Source organism: Carcharodon carcharias, chromosome 19 (genome assembly GCF_017639515.1).
Source record: "Carcharodon carcharias isolate sCarCar2 chromosome 19, sCarCar2.pri, whole genome shotgun sequence".
NCBI lineage: Eukaryota > Metazoa > Chordata > Chondrichthyes > Lamniformes > Lamnidae > Carcharodon > Carcharodon carcharias.
Genome location: NC_054485.1, coordinates 88,280,235 through 88,293,572, shown reverse-complemented (window position 1 = coordinate 88,293,572; position 13,338 = coordinate 88,280,235). Strand labels below are relative to the sequence as shown.

Here is a 13,338-nt window from a genome sequence, read left to right as displayed (position 1 = left end):
GCACACCCATCAGAACAAGAAGTGTTACATTTCAGTTTGATATCCATAATCTAATGCCTATTTTCTCACAGTAAGATATTAACTCTAACAGAAAAATAAAGCTGATAATAGGATTCAGCGTTGAGAGAAGCTTTCTGTATGTATCGATGTACTAAACAATGCTCCAGGTCTATTATAAACATTTTATTGTTCTGTTTCATCAAGCACAGAGAGAATCTCCCCCCAAATGGAACCTATGCCTTTAAGTGACCCAAGAGTGAACCTTCTGTAACACACTCCATTGACAGATATGAATAATAAAAGGAGCCAATCGCCAAGTTATGAGTCAACAATTGATGATTAATTATTGATTGGAGCATAACATCAACTGATGTTGATGCCTATTTTTGAGTAAATAACAGCTACAATTAAGAGGCAAAGGTTAAGGGAAAAGAGTTCAATTTTCATTGATAAACACAGGGAAACCTCACAAATGATAACTGATCTGAGTTCCGCCTTCAATAGCAAAGCAGTGGTTACCTCTTGCACGAATATAAAGATAGGACTTGGTGTCTGGGACCACATTGGAAGGGATTTCTTCAAATATTTCAAAGGAGCTCTTCACTAATAAAAAATGAAAAACTTCATGAGGATGTATTGCAAGCAATGGTTCTTAATGCACGTGACCTATTTCTAATATCTATTAACTGTCTGTGAATTAATTAAACAAATGCAGTATGACATAACCAATCATTCCACTTTCTAGGAATATGCATTTCTCTTCTGTTAGACATAAAATTAGTTTCTGAATTCAATCCAATACTTGCCACGTGGATCAATGGAAATGCTTCGACCTTCTGTCTTCAGAACGCCTTCTGCCTGTATCAAAAAGCCCGAGGTGCATAATTAGAATGCGAGAAACTCTTTATGATGCAGAAAATTGTGAGTCATTGAAATACAACCACACTGAACTACAAGCATTCTTTGGGTTGAGTATTTTTTCATAGGTTATTTTCATAATTTGCACCTCGTACTGCAGGTTTTAAGGGCGAAGAAGACTGAAAATTGAATGAGTGTTTTGTATTTCATCTTTGCTATTGTTTCAGATATGGATGGTCACCTATTCTTCAAACTTTCAAAGAACATGAACATAATCAATTAATTAAGAGAGACAATTTTGCATCATCACTCATTTGATGCTTCACCGTGCAGCCAATTCCATTGGCATTAACAAGGCTAGATGGTGTGTTCCCTCACCGTGTCCAATTTCACCTCATTATCTATTTTTTAATTAAATGATTCGATTTTCTAAAATACACTGTAAGGAGCAGAATATGTTACATTTTGTATGAAGAAAATACATTCTGTAAGACCTGCTATATTAATGAAAAACGTTTTCCAGTTATGTTCAACTTGGGCTGCCACCTGCAGTTAAAAAAAAGTTTCTTAAATCACAATGGAGCGAACATGAATGTGTTGCATGCTTTTTCTCTCCAGTAGATGCGACAAAATCTGCTGAGTATTTCCAAAATTTTCTGTTTCAATTTAATATTTTTAAAATCATTAGCATTTTGTTTTTTGTTTAATATTTAGATTTTGTTGTTTTGGTACTTGAAGTGCTCTTTATGACCTAATAAATTGAAGCTGCAATGCGTTGTGGGTCAAACTTTCACTTATCCAAACTCTCAATAGCCTTTTCTTTCATAGAATGCAATAGTTGCTGGCTTGCCAGTGCGTTGCCCGTAAGAAGCGAGGGTGTGTCATCTTCTCGAATACAATCATTTCAGGAGGCGGTTAAGAGTCAGCCACATTTCTGTTGGTTTGGAATGACAGATGGGTCAGACGGGCAAGGAAGGCAAATTTCACTCCCCAAAGGGCATAGGTGAACAATTTGGCTTTTGCGATCATCTGATTGTCGCATGGTTATCAATACTGATGCCAGCTTTTTTTTATTTCAAAGACCACTTAATTGATTGAATTTAAATTCCCTAGCTATGGAGGTAGCATTTGAACTCATGCTCCAAGGTCATTAATCTACGTCTGCTGGATTACTATTCCAGCAACATAACTGCTGTGCTACTTATCCCCTTAAATATGTAACCGCTTAATGTAATTTGAGTCAAGAAAACAGAGACTGAGCAAAAATAACCTCAGTTCGAATACAACCAGGAACGCGTTTGTCTTGTTTGGGATAACTTTTAATCTAACTCTGCAGGCATGAAACCCACGGGATCAGATGAAGTGTTGGAACTACATCCTGCGCTATATTGCTGTTCACTATTTCAATGCAGTTTAAAATCCAGTGGGCTGAACCCAGCCGTCAGCTGAGTGCCCGAGAGTTAGCTTAGAGTTGTCCTAAAACTCTCTCGGTGATGCAGTCTGCAACTACATTTTCTAATGCGGCTGAGCTAAGCCTCGTGCTTGAAGACATGATGCGGTAATTTACAGTAGGAAATGTTGTGAGAAAAGTATGACGATAAATTAAGAAAACAATGCATGAAGTAAGTATTTCGCATTCTAAAGAGGATTCTTAATGATAAATAGCCATATTCCAGAGAAAAAAAAACACGATGTCTTAATGATTTCCACTCACCAGCACATTCAGTTTTCTTGTAACGGCGTCATTTACTAGTACATCACCATTGACGTAGGCAATTACAGTGATTGGAATAACGCCAATGGCTAGTGGGACAACAGAAAAGTATATGGGGTAGGCCGATTTTGCGCCAACAGTCACAGTCCTTTCATGCTCCTTGCCTGTGGCAGGACTACAAAGGTTATCCACGGGCTTCATAAATACATTCACCTGGTTGTAATATAGAAGGTGTCTGTTAACATGCGTGACAAGTGAAACGAAATCAATTCATGCATTTTGTAAGCAAGCAGCTACATGTGACAGAATTTACATTGATGCAGAGGAACAGAGAACCAATCCGTCCTCAGACCATTTTGCTTCGGAGAACCTTTTCGGACTGATAACTCTGAGTGTCATTGCTACTTCCTAAATTTAAATGGAAGACGATTGAGTTCACATCTCACGCAAACCTGACAGTTAGTTTTATTCAGCATGGATGATTTCTTTTTTTCCATTTTTGCCGTTCTCTTTAGCACTGCCAACCGATTCGTTAAAGTTGTTTCCTCATATTTGCAACACTACCTGTTCGGTTGGCAAAAGGTTACATTGATATTGGAACCCTGAAAGCAAAAGGCTGAATTTTCACTATTATGAGGGAATTGCATTACGGCTCTGATACCATCTGCTAATGTATTTATCCTGCGCCTTGAACGGCCTCCTGTCATCCCAAAGTGTCTTACAGCCAATAAAGTACTGTTGAAGTGTAAGCACGTGGTCATTTGGGAAATCAGCACCCAGTTTGTGGGCAACCAACTCCCACAGCAGCAAGGAGACAAAAACTGATTTTTTTTTTAAGTTTTGTTGCTTAAGGGATAAATAATGATGAGATCGGCTTCATTCTTCTTCACAGCAATTCCATGGGATCATTAGCACCCACCTAGGAGGGCAGGAAGGGTCTTGGTTTAACACAGGATCCCAAATTAAGCACATATACTGCACTCCCTGTTATCAGCTCACCATCCTCCCGCCTGAGGGAATGTTAACAAAATGGCTGGGCATCAACCGATGGGATCAAATTGGTATCCTGCTTCACAACCTCTCAAGTGTCATTGTGGTATTAATTAAATCAGGCCGGTCGTAAAGCAAGCATCCGTATGATATCAAGACTTCCTTATGGGGTGGGCCATTAAAAACATGCCGGCAATGATTAACGTCCAACGAATGCAGACAAAAATGTAGATGACAACATTTAGAAATAGTGCAAAATTGTACTGCGTTACATTTGGGTGAAAGTCAAAGAAAGCTATGATGAAAGTTGCACTTGGCAAATAAGCCATTTTTTGGTGAAGTATCCCTTTACACCCAGATAGTTCTGGAAGATGGGTAAGTGCTTTTTCTGGCTATGGCACCCCATCCGGAAAGTGTCATTGTGCCGTGGGTTTCTGTGCAAATGTGAGCTAGAACCAAAGGCGCCAAGTAGATACCAATTGAGGCATCGAGTTCCAGCTTGCAGAAACATGCATAAGAACATAAGAACAGGAGTAAACTATTCGGCCCTTCGAGCCTGCTCTGCCATTCAATAAGGTCAAGGCTGATCTTGTGTTTCGATTTCTACATTCCTGTCTAATGCGGGTAATCTTTTATTCCCTTGCCTAACAAGAATCTATCTACCTCCGCCTTAAAAAAATTCAATGACCCCGCCCCCACCAACTTCTGAGGCAGAGAAAAAAATTCTCCTCACTTCTGTCCTAAAAGGGCGACACCTAAATTTAAAACAGCGCCCACCCCCCCCCCCCCCACCCCCCCCCCCCCCCGCCACCCGCCGCTAGTTCTGAACTAACCCGCAAGAGGAAACATCCTTTCAACGTCCACCTTGTCAAGGCTGTTCAGTATCTGGTATACTTCATTCAAGTCACCCATCACCATTGTAAACTCCGGCGGAAACAAGCCCAGTCTGTCCAACCTTTCCTCATAAGACAACCCACTCATTCCCGGTGTCAATCTAGTAAACCTCCTTGGAACCGCCCCCAATGCATTTACATCCTTCTTGGTGGGGAGAAGAAATAATGTGTCACCCAGGAAGATGTCAGTTATCTGTTTGGTAGGGGCGGACAGGTTGGTGTGGAGGCAAAAAATGAGGGCTTGCTAAAGCTTGGAAAGGTGTGAGAGAGCACTGGAAAAGCTCTAGAACTAAGCGTTCTTACCAGAATTGACCAGACCGTGTGTCTATTCGCTTGGTTCAAAACGGACTCTGGAAAGCCAAACCATTAGGGTTGTCGTGACCCCAGTGAGAAAGGGTTCGCAAAAGTGTGCCTTTCTATGATAATCAAACTGTTGCTAGAGAGGACTACTGAACTCCCTCATGTTATAAACCAACTACTACTCTACCCGAAAAAGCATTGTCTTGGAATTTACAGCTACGATGCAGGCCATATATATTGGGAAGAACCGCTGAAGAGGTTTAGGAGACTTAGATTCATTGTATTAATTTTTTAAAGTGAAATTTATCATTTCTATTGAAGCATCATTCGCCTGTTAAGATGTGTTTGAATTATGTTCATTTCAGTTTGATCGCTTCAGTAGAAGTTTTAACAAATGAAATTGCGTCCATTGGTTCTTTCCATTGGGGTCGCCTGGGAATACATTTTTATTTCCTCAGTCTCCACAGAATCGCAACAGCACAATGATAAAAAAACCCACCGTTTCAGCTAAATTTCGTGCTATGTGTTAGTTCCAAAATCACAAAGCTGAAATGCATCTTCAATGGAGTACAGATAGCTGCCAAGTATGCATGTTTCCTTATCGTCCTCCACATTAAAAGTATGAAAAGGAATATAGATGGGATGTACAACATGTGGTGGATCACATACTGTTTGCTTCCATCCTGGCTACCGTTCTTTTTTAGCCAAGTCTGAAAGGCTTACCGGTAAGTGGTCACCCAGTGTTCAGTTGGCAGCACTCTTGCTTCAGAATCAAAGGATTGTGTACTCAAGTCCGACTCCAGGGACCTGACCATAGAATCCAGGCTGACGCTTTAGCGTTGTGCTGCACTGTCAGAGATGACGCCTTTGGGGTGAGACATAAAACTGAGCTTCAGCCTCGGACGTAAAAGATCCTGTGGCACTGTTTGAAGAAGGATGAAATGAAGCTTGGGAGTGTTTTGAACTGCGAAAAGGACGGTGTGGAACTTCAGGAGGACATAGACAAGTTGGTGGAGTGGCCGATAGGCGACAGATGACGTTCAATGCAGAGAAGTGTGAGGTGATGCATTTTGGTAGGAGGAACATGGACAGGCAAATTAAAATAAGGGATGAAATTTGGAAGGGGTTGCAGGAGCAGAAAGACTTGGGTTTCAATGTGCATAAATCACTGAAGTTGGCAGGGCAGGTGGAGAGAGCAGTTGATAAGCCATATAATATCCTGGGTTTTCTTAATAGGGGCATAGAGTAGAAGAGCAAGGAGGTTATGCCGAATTTATATAAGACACTCGTTAGAACTCAGCTGGAATATTGTGTACAGTTTTGAGCACCACATTATAAGAAGGATGTAAACACACTGGAGATAGTGTAGAAGAGGTTTAAAAAAATGGTTCCAGGGTTGAGAAACTTAAGCTATGAGGATTAATTGGAGAGGTTGGGGCTGTTCTCCTAGGAGAGAAGAAGGCTAAGACGATATTTAATAGAGATGTTCAAAATCACGACGAACTGGACAGAGTAGATAGAGAGAAGGTGTTTCCACTCGTAAAAGAATCAAGAACGAGAGGGCACATGTTTAAAGTGATTTGCAAAAGAAGCAAATGTGACACGAGAAAAAAAACATTTTCACACAACAGATATTCGGGCCTTGAATGGACTGCCTGGAACTGTGGTGGAGGCAGATTCAATTGAGGCATTCAATAGGGCATTAGATGATTATTTGAATAGAAACAATGTTCAGGGGTATGGGGAAAAGGCGGGGCATGACACTAGGTCATAATGCTCAATAGGAAAGCTGGTGCAGACATGATGGGCTGAAAGGCCTCCTTCTGTGCCGTTAACATTCAGTGATTCTGCGAAGGGAAGGGGGACTTAAGCAAGTTGACCTCGCCAATACCAATCCTGCAATCAAAATCACCAAAGACGGATTTGGTGATTACTCTTTTGCTATCGGTGGAGTTTGCAGTGCACAAATGGACGTTTCCTATAAAATTCAACAATGCCTACAGCACAAAACTACTTTAATGGTTGTCAATGCGCTCTGGGAGGGCCAGAGACTGTAAAGGGCACAATATAAATGCAAGACTTTTAAAAGGAAGTTTATTAAGTCTAATAGGCTGTTCAGCCACATATTATGATCCTATTACAATTCACATTAGAACGTTTGGTTGTCCAAACATATATTTTAAGTAGAAAAAGATAGATATTAATTTAAATATACTTTCCCAAGCCTCCGAAACAAAATCCCCTAAAAGCCACAAACTATCAAGCAGAAAAATGGAGGTAGTGGATCACACAACAGTATTACACACCACCAGATTGTAGTATCTTTTATTTCAGTTGAATTAATCAAATGGACAGCCAATTCATTGTCCACTGTTTTGGGCTCAGTAGTAAAAGCAATATTTCGTCCCAAGCTCCTGTGCACCGTGCACAGGGTTATCCGAATCTACCTACCAGATTGCTACACACAAAATACAGCTAATACCTTCTCCCACACCAGTCTTCGTTTCTTTAAAAAATATATATTTCATTTGCTTTAAGCCTTCAAAACATTATAATTGAATTCAATGTTGATTCATATATAATTGTCAATGCTTGTACGGGAAATCATGTTGAAATCATGCATTTGTTACTTGTATCATATTTTGTGCTTGTAATCAGCGGACTTCAACCAGAGTTTTGCACATTTGTGTAGTCAGAGACATGGCTAGGAATTGTTGCTCATTTATGTGCTTTGACTCCAAATATTATGGTATTATGGAACGTATTTCCGCTTTGCAAACCAATTATCTCATCCATCCATTATGATTTACCTGTAGGAACGGGTCATTAATGCGAGCAACTCACTTAATTTCAGATCTTACCTTAAGTTCTTCATGGTGGTAATTGTACACTATTGCTCTCACTTCCAGTTGTTCATTTCTTTTGACTGAATATGGCAACCGCAAATATATAAAAAAATTCTTGAAAACTTTCATCTTCTTAGGCTCGGCAACACAAAAACCTTACGGTAAAAGTAATAATTTGTATGCGTATTTTGGTGACAGATTATATCATATCACAGGATTATAAAAAGATTTTCCAAGTATTACAAACCTCCTAAGCAATCACTGCTTGGAATTTTTGATTCGGGAAGAATCTTTATGAATTTAATAAATATTTCAATTTTGGTTTTACCCTTGAAAGTTTTGATGCCATGTGAAAAATTTTAGTGAGGATATTTCAAAATGTGCCTCCGATATTAACTCACAATTGCATGAGTCTGTATAGGCACAAATTGGATTTGATAGTGTTCAACCTCGCAAGAAAAAATAGTGCAGATAGAATGGAGCAGGGTATAAAGCGAGTCACCATTATCTGTTTCATCCTACCACTCGAGGATAATTGCCACCCCAAAACGTAATTTATCATGTTTCTTCACAGGTATATAATATAGGTATATAGTCTTCCCCATGAATAAATGGTTGATAAAGTAAGTTATGGCGTTGTTGCAGAAACGGAGAAGAATTGAACAAAGTTCTCATGATAATAAGAGTGAGCAATATAATTTAATGCCATTATCATCTCTCAGACTGATGTCAGTCCAGGAAAAAAAAAAATCACCTTTACTCTGAAACATGCCAACCGCCTGAACTTCCCACGTTGTGATGGAATCGGGGATGTGAACTTGAAACCTAGAATCAATAAGAATATAGATAACAATTGAGTATATGAAATTGACACCTCCCTCTGTGAAAGCTATCACTCATCGTAAAAAAAAACATGCTTTCCCCTTCAAAGTCCTTGAACATGTTGGCTCCTCGTTTTGAAACTCCTTCCAATCAGGTTTATCCCAAACCTGCAACAGTACTGAAACGTCTCTTGTCAAAGATGCAAATGTTTTTGAATCCAATCTAAGTGTGAGAAATATAAACTACCCCAGTTCATCCTTTTCAATCTGCCAGCAACTTTTGACAGGCTTCATCACACTATCCTATTGACACTATAATCTCCTTATTGTTATCTATTAATCAACGCCATGGTATCAGATACAGCGGCTTCTCTTCCAACTCCTACACGGTTAGTTCTGCTGTCGCCCAACGATCTAACCAAGCCCCCTTACCATTTGTCATCCACGTGCTGCGCCTTGGTGACATCATCCATTAACAGAGCATCAGCCCCACATTTAAACTGACGACCTCAGCACAACCTTTCTCAGCTCCTTCATTGTCTCTAACTTTTCACACCGCTTGGCCAACTTCCAGCACTGGCTGAGCAGAAATGCCCTCCAATTAAAGGTTGAAAAGTCAGACCCCTTTGTCTTCAGCCGCCCACCCCATCATTCTCACTAGCAACAGCCTCAGACAGAATCAGACTGTTCAGAACCGTAGTATCATAAGTAACTCCGAGTTGAACTTTCAAGCATGTAATTGTTCCATCGCTTACAGTCTGCTCCCACCTTCATTATATTTCCTGACTCCATCCCTGTCTCTCCTGATCAGCTGCTGAAACCTTCCGCCATGCCTTTGTGGCCTCTGGTCCTGATTACTCCAATGCAGCCCTATCCCTGTCCTAAGTTGCACTGAGTCCCATTCGCTGACCCATACCAGGTCCTGGTTAAACAACACCTCAATTTTAAAATTCACATTCTTTTATTAGGATTCCTTCCTGTCTCTGTAAACTCCCTGAGCCCCACAATCCTCTGAGATACCTGCACTCTTCTAATACCGGCTTTTCGAGCATCCCCAAATTTTAATTGCTACATTGGTGGTCTGAATATTGGTTGTCTGTACCCTAAACTCTAGGATCCTTCCCCGAACCCCTCCCCCTGACTTTCCTCCTTTCAGATTTTCCTTAAAATCTGGACATTTGACCAAGATTTTGGTCATCCGCCTTAAAATGTCCCTGTGTGGCTCCGTGTCGAGTTAACTTTGTAATGCTCCCGTGAAGCCATCTGGGGCGTTTAATTGCTTTAATCCATTAGATAAATGTGGTAAGTGGTTGAAATTATTGATTAAGGGCGATAAAGTGGCGATGCGTGCTTTTTGCTATCGAAATCCTTACAATGCAACATTAGATTTAAGCAGAGTTATATATCATCACGGAAGAAATTGTTGCGGCCTATTCTTGAATCTTGAATAAAACATAGCGCTGATACTTAAGTGGTTTTAGTTTTGCTTCCCTTAAAATAAAGCATGGAAGAAGAAATTGCCATCAGCGTGAAGATGGGAACGGAATATTCCACACTTTCTGATGAAGGCAATTTTATGAATTTACAGGCATCAAGAACATGGGTGCACATGCAATGCAAATACAGTAAACCAAATGGCAGGGCCATGATTTAGACCCGATTGGCCAACATTGCATAGAGTGATGGAACCCCATTATTATTTTGAGCTCCTGTGACATATACACAAATTATATTGTGATATTCAACTTAAGGTGTTTTCAGTGGAATTGTAACAAATTGCCGTATTGTCCCTTTACACCGAATATACCGGCTTTGATTCTCTTCATGTCTTTCCGCGAGCAAGCAGTTGGGGAGATAATCCCAACTGAATGTCTGTGCCTACTAAGGAATTTCTGTTTTCCCTGCCACCATGGATAACGTCAATTTTCCACACCATATTCCATCTGCCATGTTCTTGCCCACTCCCATTGCCTGTCTGAATCCTCTTTGCATCCTCCTCACAACTCACATTCGCACTTAGTTTTGTGCTATCGGTAAACCTGGAAACATTACATTTGGTCCCCATTCCATATCATTGATATAGATTGTGAATCGCTGGGGCCCAATAACTAATCCTTATGGCACCCCACTAGTCACAGCCTGCCAACCTGAGAATGACCCATTTATTCCTACTCTCCATTTTCTGTCCGTTAACCACACCCCAATCCATGACAAAATATTATCCCCACTGCCATGTGCTCCCGTTGTGTTTACTCACCTCTTGTTTGGGATTTTATGGCCTCGGGGGTCGTGAATCCCGGGAATAGCCAGTTACCGGCCTGAATTGCATTTAATAACATCGGGTTTCTCCCATGAAACTGAAGAAGTTCCCCATCAGTTCTCCGACCAGTGAGTGAGACCCCATCACCAACATTAAATCTAGCGCCAAATATTAAAACTTAAATCCAATGCCTTCATTTGATCTTGATGGTGAAGTTTTGGATAATGTTATTCACTTCCCAAATCTTGGATTGGCATCACAGATGCTAGTCCTCAATTAATTCGATTCATATTGCATTAAATTAAAAGACGGCTGAAGGCAACTGGGTATATCATAGACTATGAACCTGAGAGCATGCCTGCAGTAGTGGTGAAAACATGTGCTTCAGGACTAGTTGTACTTCCAGCCAAGATGCTCCAGTATGTCTGCAACACTAGCATCTAAACGACAATGTAAATCGGTACCCACATACTTCCTGTCCACAAAAAGCGGGGCAAACTCAATTTGCCCAACTACTGCAACATCAGTCTACCATTGATGATTAGCAAAATGATAGAAGGTAATAACGACGGTGCCGTCAAGAGGCAGTTACACAGCAAGGACCTTCTTACTGAAGCTCCTGTCCCTATTACAGCCTTGGTCAAAAGATGGAAAAAAACAGCTTAACTCCAGAGGTGAGAAGTGAGTGACTGCTCTTGTCATTCAGACAGTATTTGTCCGAATGTGGCATAAAGGAGGCAAAATTGCAATCAATAGAAATTGTGTGGGAAAGTCTTCATTGGTTGGAGTCATGCCTGACAAAAAGCAAGATGGTTTTGGTTGTGTAGGCCAATCATCTCCGTCTGGGGATATTGCATCAGGAGCTGTTCGTGGTGGTGTCCAAGGCCCTAGCTTTTTTCAGCTGCTTTATCAATGACCTCCCTCCCCACCATAGGTGCAGAAGTGAATATATTCACCAATGAATTCACAGTGATCAGTACAATTCCTGACTCCTCAGATGCTGAAGTCCATGGCCAAATGCATCAAGAGCCTGGACAACATTCAGGCTTGAGTGACTAAGTGGCGAGTAACATTCATGTCACACAAGAACAAGGCAATGTCAGGATCCAAAAATAATCCAAAAACGATTCTTTTTCAATGGCATTATCACCAACGAATCCCCAACCATCAACTTCCTGGGCGTTGCAATGACCAGAAACTGAACTGAACTAGCCTGTAGCTACAATAGCAGCTCAGAGTCTGGAGATGATGCAACAGTAACTCACCTCCTGATTCCCCATAACCTGTCCGCTATCTACAAGTCACAAGTCTAGAGTCTAATGGAATACTCTCCATTTGCCTGGAAGAGTGTGGCTTGGACATGGATTGTGTTGGAAAGCAGGCGTTTTCTCAATTGCAGCCCATTTTTACCACATATAATGGAATGGTCGTTTGAGCATAAAATGGGTGGTGGCATAATGATAATGTCACTGGGTTAGTTTTTCAGAGACGCGGGGTAATGCTCTGGAGGCCCGGGTTCCAGATGGTGAAACTTAAATTCAATAAAAATATCTGGAATTAAAAATCTGATATGCCCACGAAACCATTGCCGATTGTCATAAAAACCCATTCGTTTCACTCATGTCCTTTAGAGAAGGAAATCTGCCATCCTTACCTGGCCTGGTCCACATGTGACTCCAGACCCGCAGCAATATGGTTGACTCTTAAATGCCCTCTAAACAAGGGCAATTAAGGATGGGCCCAGCCAGCGACACCCACACCCCATGACTGAATGAAAAAAAAATCTCTATCTTTGTCCAATTTAACCAGCCAGGTGATTGGGATACCAAATCAGGGAGGGGTCGATTGTGTTTAGCAGAAACCTGAGCAATCTGACACTTTCAGTGGACCGAGCCTGGAAGGCCAATTAGGGTCATAACAAGTCCAGAATTTGCAAAGGCATGGGTGAGCATGTGAGGCACAAATTAGTTGATGTGGGGCAAAGGCAAGTAATGTTAAAACGTCAGCATGTAGGTTGTGCTTGAGAACGTATAGGATCGGATGTTCAGTGAGGAGTCTGATAGAAGGCTTGGGTTGTGTGAAAGTTTGCTTCAGCCAAGGACAATGCTGTTGATAGGCCTCGCCGATTAGAGCAGACATGTTATTGTAGTGGATTGAGCCAAAGGCTTTCCTAATATCTGTTGAGGAAGATAGTGGTGTTCATTCAAAATAAATATTGGACGAGCAACGAATAGCACAAAAGCATTGAAAGACTGACACGTGTTGGAGGAGAGATGGAGCTGGGTATCATCAGCATTCCATGGAAGCTGAACCCACTTGCAAGCAGAATTAGGAAGGAAGAGCCAAAGTTAAATCCTTGGAGAAATCTGGTCATGCCATTTTATGGTTTGAAAAAAAAAGAAGTCATTTCTTTTAATAAGAATAAGAAGAATGAGATCGGAAGGATGATTTATGAACTAGTTTTCAATTTAGGTCAGGCAGGATATGGAGGGAAGGGTTTCAGGATTCGTGCCTCGATCAGTATCTCCCCTGCCTCTGAGTCAGAAGCTCCGGATTCAAGTCCATTCATGGAAATGTTGGCCATGGGAGCACCCACGTACTGGTGCAGTGGAGCCAGCATGTGACCGTGCCAGTCGTCAGCCCGGAGAAACGGGAG

At 41.2% G+C, this 13,338-nt stretch overlaps 1 protein-coding gene across 1 annotated transcript in view; it reads right to left on the bottom strand.

Moving 5' to 3' along the window:
- LOC121291270 (complement C4-B-like) overlaps positions 1–13,338 on the bottom strand; it is a 99,478-nt gene that overhangs the window by 42,879 nt on the left and 43,261 nt on the right. Inside the window, exons 22-26 of the mRNA XM_041212340.1 lie at positions 8,356–8,426; positions 7,617–7,756; positions 2,573–2,785; positions 807–858; positions 520–603 (exon numbers count right to left, since the gene is read on the bottom strand). Coding sequence (XP_041068274.1) covers positions 520–603; positions 807–858; positions 2,573–2,785; positions 7,617–7,756; positions 8,356–8,426 — 560 coding nt within the window. The remainder of the gene's footprint in view (positions 1–519; positions 604–806; positions 859–2,572; positions 2,786–7,616; positions 7,757–8,355; positions 8,427–13,338) is intronic.